At 32.5% G+C, this 25,586-nt stretch overlaps 4 protein-coding genes across 5 annotated transcripts; 1 reads left to right on the top strand and 3 right to left on the bottom strand.

Annotated features, from left to right (window-relative positions):
- Positions 1 to 38: 38 nt before the first annotated feature.
- Positions 39 to 5,471, bottom strand: LOC102589315 (uncharacterized). Of its 2 annotated transcripts, XM_006346093.2 has the most exons (7): positions 4,511 to 4,598; positions 3,743 to 3,818; positions 3,277 to 3,344; positions 3,082 to 3,204; positions 1,437 to 2,174; positions 1,059 to 1,275; positions 39 to 967 (listed from the first exon to the last, which is right to left on the bottom strand). In XM_006346093.2, the coding sequence occupies exons 2-7, from the start codon at positions 3,783 to 3,785 to the stop codon at positions 384 to 386; spliced, it is 1,773 nt and encodes a 590-aa protein (XP_006346155.1). In that variant the 5' UTR covers positions 3,786 to 3,818; positions 4,511 to 4,598; the 3' UTR covers positions 39 to 383. The 2 variants fall into 2 exon arrangements, with proteins under 2 accessions (XP_006346155.1, XP_006346154.1); XM_006346092.2 differs by lacking the exon at positions 3,743 to 3,818 and having other exon boundaries at positions 4,511 to 5,471.
- A 1,427-nt stretch (positions 5,472 to 6,898) lies between these two features.
- On the bottom strand, positions 6,899 to 9,689 carry LOC102588995 (zinc transporter 11). Its single transcript, XM_015308168.1, has 3 exons — positions 9,083 to 9,689; positions 7,750 to 7,802; positions 6,899 to 7,586 (listed from the first exon to the last, which is right to left on the bottom strand). Exons 1-3 carry the CDS (start codon positions 9,549 to 9,551, stop codon positions 7,059 to 7,061), a joined length of 1,050 nt encoding a protein of 349 aa, XP_015163654.1. The 5' UTR covers positions 9,552 to 9,689; the 3' UTR covers positions 6,899 to 7,058.
- Positions 9,690 to 10,701: 1,012 nt separating this feature from the next.
- LOC102588668 (mitochondrial import inner membrane translocase subunit TIM50) lies at positions 10,702 to 16,918 on the bottom strand. The gene is made up of 10 exons (XM_006346090.2): positions 16,604 to 16,918; positions 15,375 to 15,463; positions 13,250 to 13,286; positions 12,419 to 12,480; positions 12,194 to 12,307; positions 11,877 to 11,981; positions 11,702 to 11,800; positions 11,267 to 11,423; positions 11,069 to 11,171; positions 10,702 to 10,944 (listed from the first exon to the last, which is right to left on the bottom strand). The coding sequence occupies exons 1-10, from the start codon at positions 16,827 to 16,829 to the stop codon at positions 10,899 to 10,901; spliced, it is 1,038 nt and encodes a 345-aa protein (XP_006346152.1). The 5' UTR covers positions 16,830 to 16,918; the 3' UTR covers positions 10,702 to 10,898.
- Positions 16,919 to 23,785: 6,867 nt separating this feature from the next.
- LOC102588010 (uncharacterized) lies at positions 23,786 to 24,091 on the top strand. Its single transcript, XM_006346088.2, has one exon. It carries the CDS (start codon positions 23,786 to 23,788, stop codon positions 24,089 to 24,091), a length of 306 nt encoding a protein of 101 aa, XP_006346150.1.
- Positions 24,092 to 25,586: the final 1,495 nt, after the last annotated feature.

Raw genomic sequence — 25,586 nt, 5'->3', positions numbered from 1 at the left:
GGGCGGCTCAATAAGATCGGTGGCCTAAAGCCATATTGTGTGACAATGATTTCACCATAAAATACTGCATTTTACAACATGCAAGGTTCATAGTATGTATCTGTCTATTACACTGTGTGCAACACACTTGCAAAACAATTTGACTCAATAGTGGAACGTTACAGATATCGTAGAAGATCCTAGTAATTAGAGAGTTTATAATTGCTAGAGCATCTCCAGATTCTAATAAAGTAGTGGGAACTAATGATAACCTGTACACCTAAGAGTCTAAGACACTCGATTTCTAACACTACGAGCAAACCTCATTCAATTTCCATCTCTATGTACAGTTGAACAGCATCAGTACCTAGCAACAAACTGGAATCTGTTTCGGTGGTAATACATCACGCCACCATATCCATTACTTCTGTTTCGCATTTTCCCCCATCAATCTCAGGTTCTGATGATTTTTCCACATTGCTGTCCTTGTTAGTGTCGTTGTCAATGTCCGTGTTGTAAGAATCATTATCATCGCTAAGTTGGCAGTCTAAGTCATGCTTGTCGCTGCCACTGCTGCTGCTGTTATTACAATCATTCTCATCGGATTTGTTTTCAGTTGCATGCTTCTCATCCTTAATCAAGTCTATATCTCTAGTGGAGTTATCAGTTAGTCGCTTTTCTGTAATGTGATCTTCTTGCTTCTCAATATTGACACCGATTGAATGTTTTGAATGGTGATCAACTGATCTTGCTTCTGTAGAACCACGAGCAGCTTCTTCATCCACGCTACTCGAGTGAATTTTATGATCCATAGGACTAGCACGCTGGCGCTCTGAAGTAATACTTGATACAGAAATCTTGGTTTCTTGGATCAAAGATATCATTGAAAGAATGTCTCTGTTTGTTTCGATATCTACCCATCGATCTCCCACCCAATCCCTTGAGATTCTTAGATTCTTTCTATCTATATTCAAGAACATCCTCTCACCTGATAACAAAAGAGGAGAAAACAGTTTATGAAGTAAATAAAGAGATATGTTTGCGTAACGCTAGCAACAATATTGAAAAACAAAACTCACCAGGAACATAAACTCTATAGGTTTCCTTTTCTGATTTGTCTGCGTCGACAATTATTCCTTCCCACCAACCATCACTCCACCAGGCATCAATAGGTGCTCCCACATCAAAGGCAAGATCTTCCAGGTCACAAGGGCGGGAAGGCCTGATTGTTGGACGGTTAGAGTTTCTCATTCCAAGTTTATCAGGCTTGGCAAGTCTAAATGTAGGGATCCATTCCTATAAAGTTGATGAATGTGTAAAAATGATGTTAGTTTCCAAAATGTAACAATATTAACAAAATTTCTAGTTCATCTTGGTCCAGAATGATAAAATCATATCTCTCCGAGTTGAAGTTTTTAACATGTAATGAAGTACTCTGAAAAAGTGCTGGGGCATACCTCAAGGTTTCCACATCCATCTTCATCCTTAATATCATCATACTTTATTTTCATCTGTCTCCGGGATATTTCCACAATGGTGCATCTGAACCAGCAGCCTCGGATCCCACTATCTTGGCTCAGACATTCTATCTTCTCATTAACCACAAACTTAGGAGTATACCAAAGCTCACTTCCAACATGCTTATTGGAGTTAAATTTCCTACTTAAAAAACCATTTTTGAACTTCTTGTAAGACTCTTCATATGCTGTCATCTGATGCTCCTTATATTTCTTTCTTGGCCTTTTAGCTCCAACTTTTACATCATCCTTAGCACTAAATTCTTCTTCTTCAAAGAAATCTGGACTGAAACATGAGAAAATTGATTGATCAAGGTAACCGCGCAATTTACCTAGTTCAAAAGGTTTTACTCTGTTGCCCTTAAATTGTCTGAAGCAAAAATGTACTCTTGTTAGCAAGTCATTTGGGAAAACAGCTACACATTTCTCATAATGTTCCCGAGTTAAGACAATGGCCGGACCATCAATACACTCTGCACTAATGACCTGAGCATAAGGAGTGATGAAAACCTCTCTAGGATGAGGATTTCTTAAAGAGACAACCCCTCTCACTTCCCTATTAAAGTGGAACCATCTCACTTTGACTTTTTTCTGGCCCTTCCGGTCCTCATACATATCTTCAAGATATGCAAGGTACTGATTTTCCTTTTCAGCCATGACAAAGACGAATGCATGTACCTGGAACACAGAAAAGGAAACAGACTTAATAGCTGTAAACTAACAAATAGGCATACATAAGGTATAGAGGTGCAGCATTAAAGAAGTCAGGCCATCTTTCTAAAGGGGTCAAGGAGGAAACTTTCTAAATAGCATAAACTTGAAAAGGTTCATTCGATACATTTTACTTGTTTCAACTTTCAAGAGCTTAGATGGTAATCTATGTAAGCCAAATAGGCAATGATTGGGAAAAGGGAGGAACAGCACAGATGAATCCATGCTTTAATTATGGCAGTCAAGAAAACATTTTGAGCACAAACACAAAGAGTGTCACTAATATTTGATAATGCCTCTTGTGTAAATAAGAGCTAAATGATAATCCATGTGTAATGCTAAACCCTGAATCATCTCCATACATTTGGACACAGTTTGCAATTTTTTTTTTTTGACAAAGGTAACAGGACTAGTTGGCAATTTGTCATCATTAAAATTAGAGGGAACAAATTAGAAGGCAATTAATTTGCTATCCCACAAGGCCACAACTGATGTCAGACTCTTAACACCTCGCATGCCCAAAACGGAACATCTGGAAAGTGGATGAAAGATATAACATGGGGACCCGACATCAACTAAACCAACACTTAGATAGGTTTGACTCTGTTGTAAAGAAAAAGAACATTGAGTCTAATACAACCCCAAAATCTAGCTCTTGAGGGTGAGCATTGCTCAAAACTATATAAGGAGATTAATTTCCCGTTCCACAATGACGGTGACTCCAAAAATATATTATATCTTAGCCTTCTTATCAAGTATATTCCTGGAATAAGTTTGTTCGGCATCTAAGAAATTTCAAGTAAAACATCTTAAGCATTTCAAGTAAAAACTTCATTGTGAGACATTCATCTAATTGTCAGTCCAGGAAACTTACAGCGATTGTGATCCCATTCCGGGAAAATGTTGGGTAGTGTTTGAGCTGTTTACTACATATCCATGGTTCACCTGACCAAACTATGTCGGAAGAATGAACTCTCAAGTTTCTTGTTATAGAACCCTGTCATAAGAGATCAGTCAGACATGTCAAACAGCAAGGAAATGACATGTTAGTGGTGAGGGAAACTCGTACCTTGTTACTTGCCATATCTGTTGATTGGACACTGAATAATGGAGACATAGGATCATCTTTCGGTGATTCTGCCATTACATGGAGCACACGTCAAGCTTTTGTTTTTTCCTTCACAGCTATTCTAGACAGTTTTGTTTGCAAATATATACTCTAAAAGTTCAGTGACTTGGAAGTTACAGATATCACATGAAAAGCATCTCCAGCAGACACTCTATTACTGTTTAGACTACATGGGAAAGATGAACTAGAGTAAAACCAACATTGCTGGGAATCTGAAAAGAAAAATAACAGTTGCATAAAGCTCACGACTTGCCCCTGCAGTAGAGGCCAAGCCCAGGCAGTGGGGAAAGATAGAAAAGGTACATCAAAAAGGCAAACATTACAGAAAATCATAGATATCCAAATACTTCACTGCATAACAGCAAATACACAAGAACTTCATTTGTTCTATTTTTATGAAACTTACTTGATGAGAATGTCATAGCGAAAGTCAAAACAAATGAAGCCATGAAATACTTTCCGGCCTTCACTGTCCTAATTTCCTGAATCCAGAAGGACCTCTACCTCTTAGACGAACCATCTTTTATAATACATTAATTAGACAAACTTGTGAAGTAAACCCATCACCTAAGATTAAGAAGGCCAACTTCAGGGAAATCAAAATATACCTCATGACATAGCATATATAAAGCTAATTAGCATAAGTACTTCATTAATCTAATTGGATACTTGGAAAAACTTGCAAAGTAACTACATCACATTAAAGATTAAAGGCCAACTTCAGGGAAATCAAAATGGACCTCATGACATGGCATATAAAAAGCTAATTGGCATGAGTATTTCATTAATCTAAATGGAATTTGATAGTATTATTTGGCCCGGAGCATTGATTTCCCATAACGAATAGGCTAGCTCTATCTCTCAATTACCTATCCTATTTTCGAGAAGGTCCCTCAGTTCCTCGGCAGTACCTGAGGTGCATTTAGTTGTCTTACATGAGACAAGGGCTATTCCCTACTCCATGGAAAGAACATACCCAGAGTAGTCCCACAAAGTGAGGTCTATGGAGGATAGAGTGTAAGCAGATCTTACACCTATCTTAGATGTAGAAAGGTTGTTTCCAATCCACCCTCGGCTCAAGGAATAACGGGTCCAACACAGTCCAGAAAAAGAAGCAACGTAAGTACAAGAAACAACAGAAACTACAATACGACAGTCGATAGCAAGTACTTACTTGAAAAATCACTTTGTAAGTGCTGTTTTGATAGCATTGATGTGAGCCAATTCACCACTTCTCTCCTTGACCTCCATCTGAAGCCAGCATAGACAGAGTCCTCACCTGCATAAGCTTTCAAGAACTCTTCGGAGACGACATAAAACATATGCCTAACACTCCTTTCAGTTCCTACAACAGCAAGAATAGATTCCCCTGAAATATCCTTCAAGAAATAATGAACCACACGATGTCCCCTCTCCTTAGAAACAAATTGTTCCTTCCATTCCACAAAACAGTGGTCATTGCTACTACCCATCTTCAGAAAAATACCCAAAATTAGATCTTTTCAACTCAAAGCACCATATCCAGCCTCACATAAACCCTAATCCGTAAACTTCAAGCACTATGCCCCTTTCCTAAACTAAACCCCCAAAAAAACAACCTTAATAACCTCAACTACAACCTCAAAAGTCAATCAATTTACAAAAGACACAATCTTGATAATCTACTCTGAAACCCCACCATAAATTTAGCTTCTGGGAACTCAAAGAAACAATGGGTATCTGACAAAACTCTAAACCAACACCCCTCTACAAAGATCTGAAATAAATTACACATCAAAGTCAAAAATTTCAACAGTTAGACTTAAAGGGGTTTTTGCTGAAGCAAAAATACAACAACCCAACAAGTGAAATAGTCAGTAGGCATCAACAAGCCTACAAGTTAACAGAAAAAAGAAACTTGGGTCCAAACTCAAACTCCTTCGTGGGAAAAAACAGAGAAACTGGTGATGCTGGTCAAATATTAGACAAGAAAAGATTCTTCTTTTGTAACTTTAGCATATATACCAAGAATACACAAAGCTATGATGAAGTATGAGTGAAAAAGACAAGATTTTGGATCCTGAGAAATTGAAAAAATGGGAAGAAAGAGTTGCAGAGTTCACATTCTATGAAGCTTTGATGGTGGTAGCTGGGAAAACCTTCATAAAAAGCTTGATCTTTCACTATGGGTTATTTTATCGTGTAGGCGCTCATAGGCTTTGATCAGTGTATCCAGTGGATGATGGGCCCTTTGATTATTTTTGGAGATTCTGATGGATTTTGTTGAGTCACTTAGACCCTTGAGGACTTAAAATGTACACTTGTGCCCCACATAGTTTGACTTTTTATGGAAATATTTTTTTATCGATATTTATAAGGAGACATAATATGTAAATGTGTCACTTAACTTAACCTCATTTTATATTTATGTCATTTAACTTTGAATGTGCACAAATAGGTACTCAAACTCGTATAAAGTTGAACAAGTAGACACATGAGTCCTACGTGGTATAATACACGTAGAAAATCATGTAGGATGCAAATTGTCATGTAGGTTGCCATGTAGGACGTGTGTATATATTTGTATAATTTTATATAAGTTTAAGTATCTATTTAAGTACACTCAAAGTTGAAGGGCATAAATATGAAATAAGGTCAAGTTAAAGAGCATATTTAGTTATTTGATATGTGTTTGTACATAAATATGTATTACTTAATTATAATAAATTAACACATACTCATCATACTAAATACTTAATCATAATAAATTGGTAATTTTGTGTTTGGAGTGAAAACATAAAGGTTGCATTCATCATGTTAAAATCTTGAATTATTTTCTGTTTGATGTAAATATTGAGTGCAAGTAAATATTTACTTTTTATGTGTTGCTATATTTCTTTTATGTATTGATAATATTGTGATCTCAACGCGCTTGGTCATGAATAATGGAGTAGGTCCAGTAATTATAAATATTGAAATTTAATATTCATAAATACTTCTCAAATTCTATTCATTATATCATATTGAATATACTATTGTTGTGATTTTAAAAATACATGTGACCAACTATATTTTAGTAATATCAAGGCAAATATTGGTGAAATATTTGAACTTTTTTTGCAATTTGTAACTTCAACCAAATACTGTCCAAACACTTATCAAGTCATCTACTTTTATAGATGAGTAAAGTAGATAGTTCATCCATTATGCTAGGCATTAATTGAACTCATGCAAATGTTGTCTAAAGAAGTTTTAATGTTTTAATTGTCAAGTGAGAAAAGAAATAGGACAATTGAATTTTTTTTATTTTTTTTTATAAGATGTCAAAGAAATTTATATTTACCTTTTTACTCCATATTACTTGTTACTCAAACCGTTCAGTTCAATGCAGTAAGCTTCCATTATATGTAAAATTCCAAAAAGGATCAAACCACATAAATCTGTTATACACAACCTTATCATGCACTATTTGGTACTAAGATATTTCAAAATGTTAAACTTATCTTTATAGGCCAAAGTGGATCATTTATGATAACCAGAATGAAACTTAGCAATGATGCACAAAAAAAATTGATATTCTTGAAAATAATTCCATTAATTTAAATAAGAATCACAACTTTTAGCTTGTACATTTCACTCTCAATATCATGTATACAAATATTTTTAAACAACCAAAAGTATTCTCAAAATAAAATGGTAAACTATTATGCTACTTCTGCCAAAATAACCATCAAAGCACAAACTCAAGTGTCCCATATCATCACCACAGCAATTATCCCAACACCTAACAAAACAGCCAAAAACTTGAAATGAGGCTTGTCAATCGAGACCATTTTTTGAGGTTTGTATCCCTTGGAAAGCAAATGATTAATGGATACAAATATAAAAACCCCACAAGCCAATCCCATTGATATTGCAAAGATCCAGTCTGCAACAACCCCTTGAGTTGTGGCATCGATTATGATTCCGATGGCAACGCCAATTGGACTAGAGATGGCAAAGGCAAAAGCATAGGCCGCGCATGATAGTAAAGGGCGATTTGGGATCATCCTAAGTAGAGCTATTCCCATTGCAATAGCAGCAAATATCTTGTGTAAACTGACAGTCCAAAGAGCTCTCCAAGCATCGGCTTGAGAATCTGCAACACCAATGGCTATTCCCTCAAAGACGGAATGGAAACATAGTGCAACGATCAATAAGATGCTATCACCAAGTGAAGAAGCTGTTGCAAGAGGTGCTTTAGAATAGTCATTTTCTCTGCCATCAGAGACCTGTGAAAGGAATCGAGACAAATCTAATTAAGCCACTCAAACAAGAATGGATTTTTCTCCAAAGTAGTGGACTTTACCAATTAGATTTAAAGAATAAAAGGAATCCGAGAACACAAGACGGTTCTTAGAGGGAAAAAGATAAAAAATCAAGATCTTCTCTAACCTGTGACTGCCCTTGTGCGACTGTTCCATTGCTTTTTCCATTTTCAGCATCTCCTGGAACACAACATGGGATTTGAAGTATCAGCAAAGAGTGTTTTATTGCAAAGAAGTTAACTACTTTACAACATCGTAAAAGAAATTTAGACGATCAAGGCTATTAAAAGGTAATTACAGGTTATTATCCATAATAAGTGAAGTTTGTAAATCAAAAAGTAAGTTTCGTCACATTGTCAATGGATAATATTTAAAATCCTATTGCAAAATGGATAATCAGCACAATGGTTCAAAAAGATCACCACTTTTCAAGTAAACTCCCTTGATATGGAAGCTAAACAGAAATCAACATAATTTCCAGTTGATCTCAAGCTAAAACAGAACTCAAATTCGCATTTCCTTAAACATCATCGACCATGGAACTCTCCTACTACTCAGGTTAGACATGGAAGCTAGTAAAAGTTCTACAGTCAACCTCAAAATTAGGTGCAGGATGCTTTAGAAACAAAAACATCAGATTTTAAGCAAAGCTCCAATTAACTAGAAAAGGCAAGATCTTGTTGATCACTAAGTGAAAGTTTAGCACATAATTTTTTTTATCAAACAAACAACATATCCTATCAAACAGCAAATGGAACTAAAAAACCACTCCGCAAAAGATGTTTTGATGGAATTTCAACTTCTAGAAATCTTTTGCGAGGCAGATGTCTAATTAGCCTTTTTAGTTGGTCCAAACTGACCCCTGTAAATAATTTAGAACTCTTCTTGGATTTTGTTAGCTCTATAGCTTAGAAAGAGGCTACAAATCCTTTTTTTTGTGAGCTTAACTGATCTATCCTTGTAAAGCTTGCATCTTCTTGATGCCTTGAAAAATCTACTTACTTCATCAAAAAAAAAAAAAAAAAACTAAAAAACCACTCCAAACACAAATATGGTTTTACTTAAATTCGAGTACTTTGTCCACACATTATGTTTGACAAACTTTGCTAGCTACTACCAACATTGATTTGCTTGCGGACAAGACAATTGTTAAAGTATGCCTACTACTCTTTTCTTACAATTCAAAACCCTCATCTTTGCCTTCCTCTCACTTCATTCGAGCTAAACTACATACACCCTCGAGGTAGAGTTCATGTTGTAATAGGAGCCCCATACGAGACTTAGCCAATTTGAAGAATTATCAAAACTAAATGAGGACTAATTCCTTTTTCCCAAAACTACAGTTTATATATAGAAAAGCTACAGAGAAAGTATAAAGCTCAAATTTTTATCTTACCAATCAAAGTTCTAAAACAACACATAGTAAAACAATAGTTAATAAATTTGATGAAAGCACAAACCTTGGAGCTGAACATCATTGTTGTTGTTATTGTTACTCTGCTTAGCATAAACAAAACAGATAACACAATCAGCTAACATAGTCATCAAATAACCAGCACATGCCAACATATAAGCAAAAGGGTACTCTTTACTTGTCAATTCCCCAAATGTCTCATTAGCATCACTTAAAAAATGCATAAGCGCAGTTCCCAAGAAAACCCCACCAGCAAATTGTGTTCCAAGAACCAAAAACCCCTCATTCCATTTCATGAAATAAGGTGAAACCCCACCAATAAAAGTCCCAAAGAAGACTATTATCAAACACCATATCTTCACTAGAACCAACGGCCGAGATCTCAAATGGGGTTTGTCAGATTGTTCAGATAAGCCGGAATCTGAATCAGCATCTCCGTCATCATCTCCGCCGTGTGCGGCGGCGGAGATAATGAGAAGAAGAAAAAGAACAAGAAAGAAGTGTAAACGTGCCATTTGGGTTAGAGAAAATCATTTGAAGGAAAAAATGGAGTTTTTTATAGAAGTATTTTTGGAGAAATTGATGTAGTACTGCAGGACAAAGAGATTAAGACATGAGAGAGAGAAAACAACGTACTGCAATGGTGAATTATGAGAGAAAAAAATGGAAAAAATGTGAAAGTATTGTACTACTACTTACCATAAATATTATTGGTTGAGATTTTTAGTGACTCTTGACAATTCACATACCAAAGGTGTATAATTTATCCGATCGTTTCAAAATAAGTATTACTTTTGACTCATTTTACGTCCATTAAAAAAGTGGTTCTTTAATAAAAAGCTAATTGAAATAGTATAGTTAACAGTTATTTTAGGATAATTATTTTTGAAATTAAAAGTAATATTTATTTTAAAACGAATGAATTAACTTTTAAAGCACATATTTTAAAGAAAAATATGAGGTTTGGTACCAAACAAAGGTTTTGTTGATGCGTCAAGACTCAAGTGTGAACCTTAACCTTAAGAATAAAAGATGAGGCCACAAATCATTAGTGCCAGTTAGTCAACTGAGGCGATGACCAAGACTTTCAATGTTTCTCATTTTCCCACAGCTTAGCCAATCACATTGTAGTATGGGTTAAAATTCGGATTTGATAGTTGGATGTATCATAAGATGACACGTGGAGATTGAAGATAGATCTGACACAATAAATATAATAACGGTCTTGATACATGAACTTGTTTGGTAGTATCAGAAGGTTCGAGAACCAGAGCCACGAGATTGGAAACATTTTGATGATCGATCTTGATAAGTCCAAAAGTACAATTGCCTTTGAATAAGCATCCCTCAACAAGATTTGATAAATTTATGGGATTAATAATTGAACAACTAGTAGTTGATGATCCATTTATTACTTTCTGCTATTAAACTATTTATAATTTGAATTTGAAATAATGAGAAGTTACAACTTAACCACCAGTCTACCCCACCCCCAACCTAACTTCTGCCTCCCATCTAATAGGAGAAAACAGAAAAACTATAGTTTTGGTGATCCAAATTGATGAATATAGAAATTCCTGTACACAAGAATTAATAATAATGATTTTTTGTTATCTAAATTGTAAGAAAATACCACAAAATCATATATAGTATCAAGAATGAAGCTGTTGTTTGGCAATTTTTTTGATGTATTCCATTATTACAAAGGAGCAAATGAAGCAATTCATTGCTTGTGAGAAAAAGAATACAACTATGTTGTTAGAGAAGTAACATTCTTGAATTGAATCGTTTAGCTACACATAATTTATCACAATATCAATTGCTTTTATCCTTTTTAAACTCAAAACTTCTAAAAATTAACACTAGCGACGCCAGAGGCGACCAGTCTGTTTTTGCTCTTGCATACGCCTGCATCAACATCAACAGAAGAAACTTTAATAAGAAGCATCTTAAGTTCCATGTCTTCAAGGATTTCAAATACAATCCAATAAGCACAGCAATATCTAATAAACGAATCAAGAAGAAACTTTACCTATGGTGCTCCTTCGATCGTTCAATAAACTCTTTTGCAATATCATGTCCTTGGTATGAAGCTAATACAGTTCGAATATCAGCTGGCCTATGTTTTCCAACATCTACACACATAAGTTATCGAGTCAATAAAGTGAGATTCACAAGGTGACATGATAAGTACCAGATTATGTATGTCATTTGTTATTGGTATACTTACATTCAAGAAATGGAATAAGATCTAAAAGTGTGGTATCTTCCACATCTCCTTTCCATGGTTTTATTTCTACGCAGTTCTCTGGCTGAAGGCTACTTTCTAATGCGTTACCACTAATATATATAATCCTTGATGAATCCCTATTCAACATGGAAAGGTCCTGCAACAACAGACACAAATGACATGGAAATCTCAACCATTCCGTCTCTTAGTAGTTAGAACATAGGGCAAGGAGAATAGAACATAAAACAAATGAAAAAAAGGTCATATCAAAGAAAGAAAGGAAAGATAAATGGAAATCCCAATTATCACCATTTCCAAGGAGTGGGAAATGAAGACATAAAAGAAATTAAAAAGAAAAGGTGAGGTTGAAAGATTTTCGTGTTGCAGTTGAAGCATAATGAATGGAAAATTTAGAGAATGAGCAAAATCACCTACTCTGTAATGCTTGCCACCCACATATTTAGTTGCTCCCCTTGATAGCCTATACCGAATACATTGCTTTGAATCCAATCTGTCGACAATAGGATCGACATACTGCAAATACCACAAGCCAAAATTTTAACTACACAATTGGTACAAAATATATAAAACACTACGAAGTGAAAAATACCATGTTCTGTTGGTCAGAGTACACAATTATCTCAAAAAATTGAGCTAAGTGTTCCAGAAAATCCTCAACCCCGGGTCTTTTAAATGTTCTCCAGCCTCTGTCACGCTTTTAAAGGACATGAAGTCATATTAGTGACAACAAAATGAAATGATAAAACAAGCTGAACTTCGAGGGGAAAAGCTCTACCAGTAGGAAGAACCTAATGGTACGACTAATCCTCTATACTCATCATGATCCAAAAAACGAATAGCAATTACGGCAAATTTAAACCACCATGATTAAATAAAATCCGTCTTGTTTGTGACTAGGAATTTTACCTTCCAGTCAGAGTAGACCAATGTCTCACTTAGATCAAGAACAATGGTAAAGACATGCTGCTCCAATGGATGCAAATCTGGCAGGAGCTTGTCTGATAATGGTTCACTATAATCCTAAAGTAATCGACAAGATTTTATTTGTAATTGGGAAGAGATGACATGCAAAAAGAACAAGACTTAGAAAAGCAACATGGTTTAAAAATAAAGATGTGCATAATTACTTACTCGAACTTGTTCTTCAGTCAAGCGCCTTAGATCTAGGTAAAGCTCAACTAACTTGGCAGGCACTGGAATTTTCAGAAGGGGAGAAAACATACCACCATAAAAGTAGAGAAAGTGTAAGATTAACCCAAGAAAACTACTATAGAACATATTACAAACAATAAGTATCAGCATAATTAAGAAAATATAGTTATATTATTACAACAAATCATTTACAAAAAAGTGTCATCAAAATTACTAAGAAAATATAATTATACCATTATAGAATATCATATTCAAAAAAACAGTATCAACATAATTAATGAAGTATATCGTCACATCTTAGAATGAGTATTTTCATCCTTCCTTGTCCCAGCTGCCATTAACTCCACGACCCAACAAAAATCAAGCATTGAACACATTTTTTTTTCTATTTTTAATCAGTATTTCTGGAATGTGGGACATAGTTAAATCCATGGATCATGTCAAATTGTTAATGACACATATAGTAAACCACATGTTATACGCCCCAACATGAGGCATTGCAAGGACAGTTCCACATATCATATACAGTCCATAACAAGCTAGTACAAGACAGACAACCCTCATCCCCAAAAGTTCAGCACAAAGCTTTGTGTGCCAACAACAACATAATTCATGACTAAAGGGAACACAAGTTTATGGACACCTCCCTAACTAGTTACCAAGGATATCATGCAACAAGCAGAAAAAAATAATTAAAGACACCAATGTGTATTAGTATTACACCTATATATTGCACACAACTGACAATGTGTGGCAAGCATAAGTTCATGTTTTTGGATAAGATGCAGAGAACTCAAAATCAGAACAAACCTGTCATTGCAGAGGAGTACAACAAAGCTTGAAATTTCTACAAAAAGAATAGGCAACTAAATATCATGAAATTTCTTTAGAAAGATGTTAACCAAATAGAACTTCTGAATCAAAATAAACTGACTTTACCTACTATTGTATTTGAACCAATGACCCCTATCATATGAAACCAATACTCTAACCATTGAGTTAAGTATGTCATTTAACCATATAAAAGAGAATCAAATAAACGTATCTAATAAATAGATTACAAATAATATATTACTGTTTTTTTTTTCATGAAGTAATTAGTTCTATTGCAGGCATCAAGTAGATGCATAATAGTTACAAAAGCTTAGTAGCAAAAGGTCAGCTCTCCTTTACATTGTTAATTAAGAGTCAGGGAGCTGCCAAAGTTCAAAAATCAATCAGGGGAATCTAGAGGGGATAAATAAACCCAACTATACAAAAACACGAGGCATTTAGCTTTTAAAGATTGGTAGGTAGTTGATATTCCATCAAAGCATCTTCTATTCCTTTCATTCCAGATACTCCAAAAAATGGCTGCAGGTATCATCTTCCAGATTCTCTTGATCCCTATTTGTAGGACCGAGATCACTATATGAATAGCAGTGGTGACTCAAGCTAATTAGTGACCTAAAGCCAAAAATAAATTGGAGGTCTAACTTCTTTTTTTTTTTTTAAATCCAAAGTTATTTCTTATTTTTAATGATAAAGTTTTATTTTTTCTATGGTCTTTTTTTTTTTAGACAAGGGTAACTTAATTTTTTCTATTGTCTTAAACTAAAAATGTATAATATACCAAAATATTTTTTAATCTTGTGATCTTAAACATGTCAAGTGGAAGTTAAATTTAAAAATTACCAAAAAAGAAAGAAACATTCTTTAATGTTTCGAAACAAACTAAAAGAAAGACACTATATAATTTATTTTTTTGTTATAAAATACTTATAATAATTCTATTATTACTAAAAAAAAATGGGGCGTCAAATTTTGGAGCCTAAAACGGATGCCTAATTTTTAAAGGCATTGAGCCGCCCCTGATGAATTGAAAGACGGACTGATCAACTCTATCGTCAATTAAGTATTAAAATAAATAGGTCTTCAAAATGTTCATATGAAAAATTGACAACCTTCTTATTGGACAATCCTAGTCTTAGTTGTGCGGACTCTTCACTTTTGATGCCGCACCCGTGTTGGATTCACCAAAAATACACTACTTTTGGCGAATCCGACACACACTCGTTGACATATTTGAAGAGTCCGAGCAACATAGAATTCCTAATACTTCCCAGAAATTGAACTTGATCAATGAAGGAACAATACCACAATTTTTATTACTATTCATATCAAAATCCTTATAATCATAAATTTAACTATTCTTGGCACTAGTATTGTTATAGCAGTGGAATCTATCCTCTATTTTGACTTGTCAGTCAAATCGGATTTCTTCCGTTTCAATGATTTTCTTTGGATCCTAGTCCTACCTTTATCTCGAAAAAGGGAAAGAAAAAGGACGCCAAAAAGTAACAAACTCGAACACTACAGTGGAAGTATATTGAATCAAGACCAGTCAGTAAACGCGTTTATCATCTATAAATAATGAATCGTAATAGAAATATAAATGAACTTCAGATTTGAAATTCATGGAATAGACAATATGGATGGAATTATCTATAATGATGGCAAAGGGCCCCTAGTTCGTCTCTTCAACTAATCAAATTGGCCAAAGGTGTGTGTTTATGAGCCCAACTAAATTTCTACCAATATCCGTGCATTGTTAGAGAAATACACGTTTCTAATGGCATTAACATAGCCTATCATCTCATTCAAACTCCTTTTCAACTTTTGAAGAGTCCCACATTTACCGACAAGGTAAAAATAAGTAAGCACAAACTAAACATGTGATTTAAAGGAGATCGTTGAAGCTAGGGTTAGCATAATCTATCCACCACTAACTCAAGCTAAATGCTGCATATATGCAATATAATTTCAATCTTTCCTTTTAGATTTAATCGTGCATTACTCTTATGATGCAAATAAACAACTACTTGGTCATCAGTTTAATGGCTTAGGATAACACAAACACATAGAATGAAACAAATTAGAGTAGATCCAAACTAACATCAAAACCAGATGCACTATCACCAACAGTATAGTTTGCAGATGTACGCAAAGCCTTGGTCCTCTCCTCAACTTCAGTCAACGAATATGCTGTAGATCAAGGATATGTCAGTGTACATGAAACAATATGCACATAATACCAACAGAATATTAATGATAAAGGACAGCCTATCAGTCCCTTGACCTCTTTGCAGTTTTTCACAAAGACTATTCCATATCAACATATAAAATCGATTATGAACAACAGGATCTGAGCCTGCAATAGGACATCCTAACTAACAACGTACTAAGCTACTATGAAGGCAAAAGTCTACCTAATAGCAATTACAAGAGCCTAAAAGAAGTAAGGCTTGAAAACAAGCCCATAATAATGAATTTCTTGTAATAGTACCTTGGGGACAGCTTAGAGGTTCTTAAGACTTCACTTATGTGCCTGCACCCATTATCAATTTTAAAAAAATAGCGTGTTGTACCCATTAGCATTAGTAGGGGCATAGATAAATGAATCTGGGAAAAGGTTCCAACTCACAAAACAATACAACATACCAAGTGTAATCTTACGTGACCTTACCTCTACCTTCGTGGAGTAGAGAGACTATTGTATAAAGACCCTCAGCTCAAAAGAATCAAGCTAAATATTAGCATACAGAGATGCAACCAAAACTAAGAGCTTAACTGCAGTGCTACTTTCTTCCTGAGTTCATTAGCTAAATTGAAGGCAGTGGATTGTTATTTCCCTTTGATACGTAAATGAAAAATCCCATTTGAAAAGACACCCAAGGGGAACTGCAATAGTGTTGTTAAAGGCTCACTTAAAAGCATGCTTAAGCTCTGAAGTTCGGTGTAGCACAGGTTGTGCACTTCGCCTCGCTTAATTGGTGCTTTAGTGTATGTGTTAAAGTGCTAATCTGTGTGCACCTTCAACTTATGGGTTTTGTCTTAACGACATAATAACACACACAAGTTCAACAAAATTCACCAATCCCCTTGCTCAGGCCATCCAAATTAAGATTATCACTCTACAAATGGCATAAAAGCATTGCATAAATGACACACTCAAGACAAGTTATTAGATCACACAGCTGAAACGGACGGACTACTTTGTTAGTCTTAATTAATTTCTCATCTGAATGATTCAGGCTAGCTCAATAGATGCACAATGAAGCTCAAAATTCCTCAATAAATCCAAGTAACGACAATTCAAAATTAAGACTGTAAAATTGAGTGTACCGTAAGTAGCATAACCAGCAGTGGCAGCACCGCCGGTGAGGGCAGCAACAAGGCTGTACTTGAGAAAATTCCATGACTTGTTCTCAGCTCCGGCGGCGACGGCGGCGGCGGAAGAAGGTTCAGGGAGAGGAGACGGAGGAGGAGGCTGGTCTTGGAGAAGAGCGGTGGATAAAAAACGCCGATGGGTTCTCGAAATTCGGAATCGTGATCGAGCTACAGCGTACATTTTATGCAGAGGGATTTTGGAAGAAGAATTTGACCGGACTGTAAAAAATGTACAGCCGCCACTAATATGCCTTAGATCATGAGGACTGGATTCTCTCAGATAGCGCTGTTCATGGTTATAAAACCAAATTAAACCGTAATTTGAATTAAATGATTAAAAAAAATGATATTTGGTTAGGTTTGATTTTAAATATTTAAAAAACAATATTATTTGGTTTGGTTTTGATTTTACTAAAAATTAAATAACCAAATTGAACCAAGAAGTTATATATTTAAATTTTATAATTATTTATAAATAAAATATAGGAAAAACTACTTAACTACACATACATCCCTACCATATATACTATATTTACTCTAGTTTAAAACAATTACACATACTACCACTTTTAATATTTATACCATATATTTTGAAATATTTAATCAAATACACAAATCCCTTAAATATGATATTTTATAATTATCTTAAATTTAAACTCCTTAATTGGTTTTAGATATTTAAAAAACGATACTATTTGGTTTGATTTTGGTTTTACTAAAAATTAAATAACCAAATCGAATCGAGAAGTTATATATTTAAATTTTATAAGTATTTATAAATAAAATATAAGTATTTTGATAAATTTTAATTAACTTAAGTCTTTGTTTTTACTATTTTTTGAAGCCCAATACTTAAATTTTAGCCCAACTATTAAAATCTTAAGTTTAAATCCCTCAATATTCATTACTTTAAAGATCACACTCTCTCTGTTCTTTATAAAATTTTATAACGCAACATTGAATAATTTAAAGCTCAAGCTAAAGAAGATGGTAATTGATTAGTTTTGACTATGAAATATTGATTGTTTTTTTTTTTTTGGAAAAGTAATTTCTCAATATTGTAAGGTGTAATTTTATTGAAAAGTCTATTGATAAGATGTTGAGATTTCCAGAATATTGAACCAACTTTATGCTATTGACAATGAGTTTTTTTAGTTTCTGAAACTTGGTACATTGGATGAATCACTTTGTTCGTGTAATAACTTATTTGTGAATTATTCATGTACTAAGTGTTTGTGTCCTCAACAAACTTATTACTTTCAAACCGAAAAAAACCGAACCAAACCGACGGTTATTTTTTTGATTTGGTTTTAGAAATTTAAAAACCGATTTAAATTGGGTTGGTTTTGGTTTTAACTTATAACCGATCCAAATCGAACCGTGAACACCCCTAGTCTCAGATATGGCATATGAATTTTTATTTTCATCTTTTCGTTCTAATTTATGTGATATAGATTGATATTTTTTACTTATTTTTTTTTTTTAAATCATCTATTGTTATGTTTTGAATCCAATCATATATCAATTTGCTTGAATAATATTAGGTATGACTAAATGCTTATGAAATCTCTCAACTAATAAAGAAAAATCTTAGGACATTCTATGATTGGTTAAATTTGGTAAGCACACATAATTGATCACTTATTAAAATTTGAAAGGGAAAAAAGATAAATATACTCCGAACTATTGTAAATGGTATGTAGATATCCTCCATCATATTTTTGAGATATTGGTGCCCCTGCCATCCAAAAACTAGAGCACATATGCCCTTCATTATAATGGAAGACTAAATAGGGACACGTGACACAATCTTATCCATCGATCCAATTTTTAATAAATGTCGGGTCGGTGGATAAGATTAGGACACGTGTATGCCCGTTAGTATAAATGTGTATATGCTTTAGTTTTTACGGACACCAATGTCCCAGAAGTATGACGGAGGATATCTGCATATCATTACAATAGTTCGAGGGTATATTTGTCTTTTTTCCCAATTTGAAATATGAATTGTAAATCTAAAGTATTAAATCGAAAAAACAATGTAGCCCTCTTCTTTTCTTTTTTTGGTTTAAAAAAAACAATGTAGCCCTCTACATCATGTAAATATATCATACAATCAATAATTTTGACTGCCTTCAATATTTTTAATCCATAATATAAGATTATATGTGAAAATAACACAGAAAAATTCAAAACACTTGATTTTGAACGCTTTATTTTAGAATTGCAACATATTCAATTATATGAATCTAGCTAAACATTAAACTCATAAAATTTAAATTTGAAATCTACTCAAACTACTCCTTCTCCCTCTTACATCGATTCTCCATTAGATGATGAGCCCATATACGAATATATGTATTTTAGCTGGGCCTAAATGTATGAATGAGAAAACGTAACATAAAGCAAAACAATTTTTTATAGGAAAAACTACAGAAAATAGCAAACTATATCTCATATTAAAATAATATAGCTATAGTTAACTTTATTTATATTTTATGGTTATATTTAATGAATAAATAGCAAATACAATTTCACACGCCTAAAATTATTTTATACAATTTCACACGCCTAAATTTTTTCCCTCTTTTCACGCTTCCCTCTTTCCTACTCCCCTTTTTGCAACTTTCATTCTTATCCCAAATCAAATCTTTATCCTCAAATCACAAACATTACTCCTAAATCAACTTCCCATAAGACGCAGCTGGTTGCCCCATTATCGATTCTAATGCCTTCTCTTTTTGCTCGCCATGCCAACATGTAGTTAATATCAATACCCAAGTCCAATCTCACGTCATCCCTGATATCATTTGGAGTGTACTTCCTCTTGTGATTTCTCAATTTTGGTGCGATTATTCCTCTAATCTATCCACTTGTTGCACGACAATCTGAATGCACCCCATCCTTTAAAGGACATGTATGTTCAGAGTTAAAAACTCTAATTCTGAACATCTTCGACTTGTTAATACTTGACGCTTTCATCAGCCATGGGCATTCTTTAGATTGTCATACAAGAGTATAGCTGCGAATTCAATTTATATTGTTTTGTTAGTTCTGCTTTGCATCTGCAAACATAACTCAATACACTTAAAATGAAACAAATTTAACAACAATTTACCTTATAGAATTTGACCTCTCCACCAAGAATTTAAACCTTTTTTCGATTGAATACTTTTCCATCACATCCTTCAATGTCGACTTATCCATGTATAACTGATCAATCATTATCTCCTTTTGCAATCTGTTCGTAATTATTAAATCATTTCCACCATCAAATGCATCTACTGGTTGATCGCCAAACATTGGGACAATTGGTAATGTATCATTCGTACCAATTAATTCTTGATTTTATTCAAGTTGCAACACATCACCTTCAATAGAAGTTTCTCCAAATTGAGTGTTGATCTTTTTCAACTGAACATATACACGCACACCCATGTCGTTACGTATTTCCATAGGCGTGTCGTTACCTTCGACAATGTATTTAATTTTCATACACTTTTTTGTAGGATCGACGTTCAATTGTACCGAAATCAAATCAACTAAATCGGAATACGAAGCATATTCCTTCAACACTATCCCGTCAATGCTATATTCTACATAGCAATTCTCTTCGCTCCATTTTCCGGAATGCCGAATCAAAACTGTGATAGTAGCCATGGAATTGTTTTTTTGCTTTTGGCGTGAAATGACAAGGAAAGAAGGAACATATTTTCAATTTTAAACTGATCAGAATCCTATACCTTATAGGTCAGTTACATTTTTTAAAGTGCCAAATTAGTGGGTTTAAGGGCTGGAAAATAGCCTTGTCAGTTACATTAACTGACCTCATTTAGTGGGAGTTAATTTTGAATGTATTTTTGTATTAAAAAAAAATGAAATATTTATGGAATTTAGCTATTTTTTAACTCAAACTGTAGCTATTTTTTTAAAATATGATACTTATAGCTATTTCAATCTAATAACCCTAAAACTATAGTCATTTATGTAAGTTTTACTTTAAAAAAAATGAAATATTTATGGAATTTAGCTATTTTTTAACTCAAACTGTAGCTATTTTTTTAAAATATGATACTTATAGCTATTTCAATCTAATAACCCTAAAACTATAGTCATTTATGTAAGTTTTACTTTAAAAAAAATGAAATATTTATGGAATTTAGCTATTTTTTAACTCAAACTGTAGCTATTTTTTTAAAATATGATACTTATAGCTATTTCAATCTAATAACCCTAAAACTATAGTCATTTATGTAAGTTTTACTTTAAAAAAAATGAAATATTTATGGAATTTAGCTATTTTTTAACTCAAACTGTAGCTATTTTTTTAAAATATGATACTTATAGCTATTTCAATCTAATAACCCTAAAACTATAGTCATTTATGTAAGTTTTACTTTAAAAAAAATGAAATATTTATGGAATTTAGCTATTTTTTAACTCAAACTGTAGCTATTTTTTTAAAATATGATACTTATAGCTATTTCAATCTAATAACCCTAAAACTATAGTCATTTATGTAAGTTTTACTATTTTATATCCAATTTTCCATCCATGTGAAGGTTAATACTCATTTGCTATTCTTGTAAGTTGTGAATATCATATGTTATTGCCTTGTACTAAAAATATATGAATTGAAATTTAGATTATGATGCAGAGTTATTGTTATGAATTATTTTTAGTATGATCTCACCATATAATATTGATATATTGGAGATTCAACCATTATATTTTAGTCGTCAACAATCCTATATATCTTTAAAATTGCTTAGATTTGATATGTCCATAATCCATAGATAATTTAGAGTCAAAATTAATAGATGAAATCAAGTTTAAAGGTTTCGAGACAACACATGTATCTAACACGTATCTCACACATATGTATACACAGGGAATACATTTGATACATATACAAGTTATACATAATTGGGATATACATCTCAACGTCTTGCATATATTACATTATCTATACTTTAAAGTTTTAATTCAAATCGCCTCAAATCTCCACCAAATCATTCCAAAATTGAGATTCAAGTTATTGAAAATATGTCAAACATTATCGAATAGCACCTCATCAAAACTAATCAAAAATATATTTCATTTCCTCGACTACTATCTAAATTTCTAGTTGATCAGTTAAGCTATTTATTAGTAGTATTAAATACTTCAATTGAATGTGTAACTCCATACCTTTCTAAAAATAAACTACTATTTCTAACTATACCCTTAACATTAAAGAAGTATGCACTATATTTAAGAAAAAAACAATTTATTTTTATTAAATAGAAATAGCTAAATTATACTTTATATTTTTAATTTTGTTAATGAATGCGAAGAGAATTAAAATAAGAGGAAAGAACGGACACACGTTAACTACACTTTTTTTTTTAAAAAAAATAATCATAAATACGCCCTGCTTCAACTTAATAATATGAGTTTATTCGTCCGCACAAATTCAAATTAATTTTTGAATTCATACATTTCAAATATTGTAATAGTAGTTTTTTTTAAAAAAACAACATGAGTTTTAATGCTCTTTTTATTTTTATTTGTCACGTTTTACTTTTTGAGAGTCAAATTATATGAATTTTGACAAACATTCTGAGATGTGTTTTTTTCCAGTCATATCAACATGAGAAGAGTGCAACTTATAATATTTTTTTCAAATAATTTTTTAATATCAAAATTTCAATAATTTAATTCAAAATAACTTTATTAATCTCTTTGATTAAACGAAACATGACAAATAAAAAAATTTGAAAAGAGGGGTACATTTTTCTAGCTAGACATAGTTGGCTTCAACATTAAATGAAAGAATTGAAGACTCCTATAAGAGTATCCAGAAGTCTCCAATTGGGAAATGGAAAAAACAATTTAATTTCTAATTAATACACTTTCTAGAACATTTTATCATTATATATTTGAAATTTTTAAAATTTATGATTCGAATTTCAAAAAAATAATTTGAAAACTTTCTAGAACATACTTGTCATGTTTTAATTATTGTTGTTACAACACTTGTCATGTTTTATTATTACTGTTCATTTACTATACTCACGCTTAACGTGCAACTTTATACTACCTTTTTCTTTAGTAACGTATGCCAGCTCATGACTTGTTAGATATTTTTTGGAAGCATAATAATCGTGAGGGATAAAAAGATTGTTTTCGACAGTAAAAAAATAATCTCATATTTTTATTATATGAAAAATAAATAGATTATTTTCAAAATATTCTCGATCAGATTTCAACTCACGTTGATTGAAGCATACATTATAAGCCGTTAATTTTCCTAATTGGAAAATACAAAAAGCGACTGCTAACTACTCTGCCTATTCATTTGTGTATTGTTTGATTTTTAGACACGACACGCAAATTAGTTGCTTACCATTTAGTGTTTTCTTTCGTTTATTTTATGTGACGTATCTTTTTAAGTTCGTTTTAAAAAATAAATATTATTTTATTATAATTAGAAATAATTTAATTTTTAAATTCTGGTTCTTTTACCTTTAATGAAACAACTTAAACCCCATAAATATCTAATAATTTTTTAGATTGCAAATTTTTTATTTAAAAAATTATTCTTAAACACAATATTAAGTTAAACGATGCAATACAAAATGAGACAGAAGGAGTACAATTTTTGGTGTTTTCTCTTTCTTAAATTCATTATTATAGCTAACCATTAAGAAATGTGGCACGCCATATGTGATTTTCCTCTCTCTTAATCAGATGTTTTAGATTCTAATCATGAAAAATCGCTAAAAGAGGAAATAGATCAAGGAATGAGTTTTCGGAAAAAATAATTATTGATGCATATAATAGAAAATTGCTAGCATAATCTATGAGTCTATTTATTTGTTGATTTTTGTAACTAATACATCTTTTATTAGTAGAAAACGTGTTTCCTTATTAATGCCTAAATTTTACGCTACACAGTCTTACTTCTACCTTACAGTTGTAAAAAGAACGGCTTGTTGACCAAGCAACTATCTTTGTCTCTTTCTAAAAATTCCAAAAATGCCCTTGAATTTCTACCTATATATAAATGTCCATTTCCTTTCAACACTTCAAGCAAATTAAACTCTTTTCATTTTCATCTTCACCAGATAAAACTATTAATTGTATTTTCCAACAATGGCTTTAAGTTGGGTTGTTACCATTGCAAACACAATTACTCTTGGAAACTCGAAATCACAATCATTGATCGAATTCAACAAAAATCAAACGAATCAGAGTATCATTTCCATTTCGAATGAAAAATATTCCGAGTTTTTTCAAATGCCTCTTCATTATCCAAGATACACAAAACATGATTACGAGAAGATGGAGGAATGGAAGATTGATACGCTTCTCAGAGAATATGGACTTAATTTTCAGGGGACTGTTGATGAGAAGAGGAGATTTGCTATAGGTGCATTTGTGTGGCCTGATCAACTTTGATTTTTGTCCTAATTTGGTTATATATGTTTTGATTTTGAGATTGAGACGGAGTTGTTGTTGTTGTTATAGATGTTTGTGGCTAGTTTGAGTTTAAATTGTCCTAGTTGTTCCAATATATGATGGTCTGATTCTAACGTGTTTGAGATTGAGACGGTGTAATTGTTGTAATAGATGTTTTCATTTGTGGCTAAACAAGTTTAAATTTGTCCTAATAGGTCATGCATGCTCTGTTTTTTTCTTATATATTATAGCGGAATTTAACTTGCTTCAAATTGAAACGGAGTAGTTATTGTTATTACAAATATTGTAATATTCATCCCATAATTTTCTATCTTCTCTTCAAAATACTTGTTAAAAATGAAGAAAATGTTCATGTTCAAGGTGTTTTAATTTACACCTTGAACAAAACTCGTATTATGGTGCTAGATCGAAAGTTTCATTGTTCTAAAAATAAGTACTCCCTCTGTTCCAATTTATGTAAAATTTGATCAAATTGATTGAAAATTTCGATATTTGTTAGGTGGGCCAACGGATTGATTAAGTTGGGCCGAATTTTCATATCACAAAACATACTATTGTGTTCATGGAATTAGATTGGGCCAACAAATGAAGCAATTACATATTGTTGGGTCACTTGAAGTTAATAGAAAAAATGGCACAGCATGACATCCCATTTTACTAATTGGCAACATATAGCCATCTTTTATTTTCTTGACAAAAGAAGGTTTTTAAAAATTAAATTTTGCATAATGCTAAACCCAATTGTCGAAAAAAATTCATGATAATATTTTTGGCGTATCTTAGAATAATAAATACAAAAGAGGTGACTTGATTTTTGTGGGATATGATAGTTTTCCGACAAATTCTAGCAAATACTTAGATGATGTTTTCTGCTAAGAATGATATTTTAAGGATATAATTTAAATTAATTAGAGTATAGTTTAAGGATGATTTTAGCTAAAAAAATTTAGCAAATATACTTATGGAAAGGATTTTAGAATGAAAAAAGCGACAAAATAAAAAAAGAATAGCCTGAATTTTTGCCAAAAATAATTGAAAAAACTTCAATTCTACGAATCATGAAATTCCACAATTAATAGGACAAAAAAAATACTAGAACATATGAAAGAGGATCAATGGAATGAAAAAAAATAACTTGAAATTTTCGCCAAAAAAAACTTTAATTCCATAAATCACAAATCCCACCATTAATATGGAAAGAAAATGCTATAACATATGAGGGAGTGACAACAATTAAAATAATATCATTAGCCACTTGTACATATTCATAATAAAGCTTGGGAAGGCCATTCGCAAATAATACATTAATCCAATGTGACTTGTGAGTAATGTATCAAAATCTTAAATAATGTTGCAGTTACATTTGCCACAAGGAATGTTTCTTCTACTATATATATACTTGAATCTTTATTACTAACATTAGAAGATATATATATATATATATATATCATGAACACTAATTCTAAGTTGTTGA

Source organism: Solanum tuberosum, unplaced genomic scaffold (genome assembly GCF_000226075.1).
Source record: "Solanum tuberosum cultivar DM 1-3 516 R44 unplaced genomic scaffold, SolTub_3.0 scf00076, whole genome shotgun sequence".
NCBI lineage: Eukaryota > Viridiplantae > Streptophyta > Magnoliopsida > Solanales > Solanaceae > Solanum > Solanum tuberosum.
The sequence above is the reverse complement of the archived record's forward strand: the minus strand, read 5'-3'. Positions and strand labels throughout refer to the sequence as shown.

Coding starts and splice junctions, on each gene's coding strand:
- LOC102589315 (XM_006346092.2), bottom strand. CDS start 4,808: ATGGGTAGTAGCAATGACCACTGTTTTGTGGAATGGAAGGAACAATTT. Junction 3,205..3,276: donor CAGATATGGCAAGTAACAAG/GTACGAGTTTCC, acceptor CTCTTATGACAG/GGTTCTATAACAAGAAACTT. Junction 2,175..3,081: donor GGAATGGGATCACAATCGCT/GTAAGTTTCCTG, acceptor TCTGTGTTCCAG/GTACATGCATTCGTCTTTGT.
- LOC102588995 (XM_015308168.1), bottom strand. CDS start 9,551: ATGGCACGTTTACACTTCTTTCTTGTTCTTTTTCTTCTTCTCATTATC. Junction 7,803..9,082: donor CAATGATGTTCAGCTCCAAG/GTTTGTGCTTTC, acceptor GTTGTGTTCCAG/GAGATGCTGAAAATGGAAAA. Junction 7,587..7,749: donor TCGCACAAGGGCAGTCACAG/GTTAGAGAAGAT, acceptor TTCCTTTCACAG/GTCTCTGATGGCAGAGAAAA.
- LOC102588668 (XM_006346090.2), bottom strand. CDS start 16,829: ATGTACGCTGTAGCTCGATCACGATTCCGAATTTCGAGAACCCATCGG. Junction 12,481..13,249: donor GTACTCCTCTGCAATGACAG/GTTTGTTCTGAT, acceptor TGAAAATTCCAG/TGCCTGCCAAGTTAGTTGAG. Junction 11,172..11,266: donor TCTTATTCCATTTCTTGAAT/GTAAGTATACCA, acceptor TTATGTGTGTAG/ATGTTGGAAAACATAGGCCA.
- LOC102588010 (XM_006346088.2), top strand. CDS start 23,786: ATGGCTTTAAGTTGGGTTGTTACCATTGCAAACACAATTACTCTTGGA.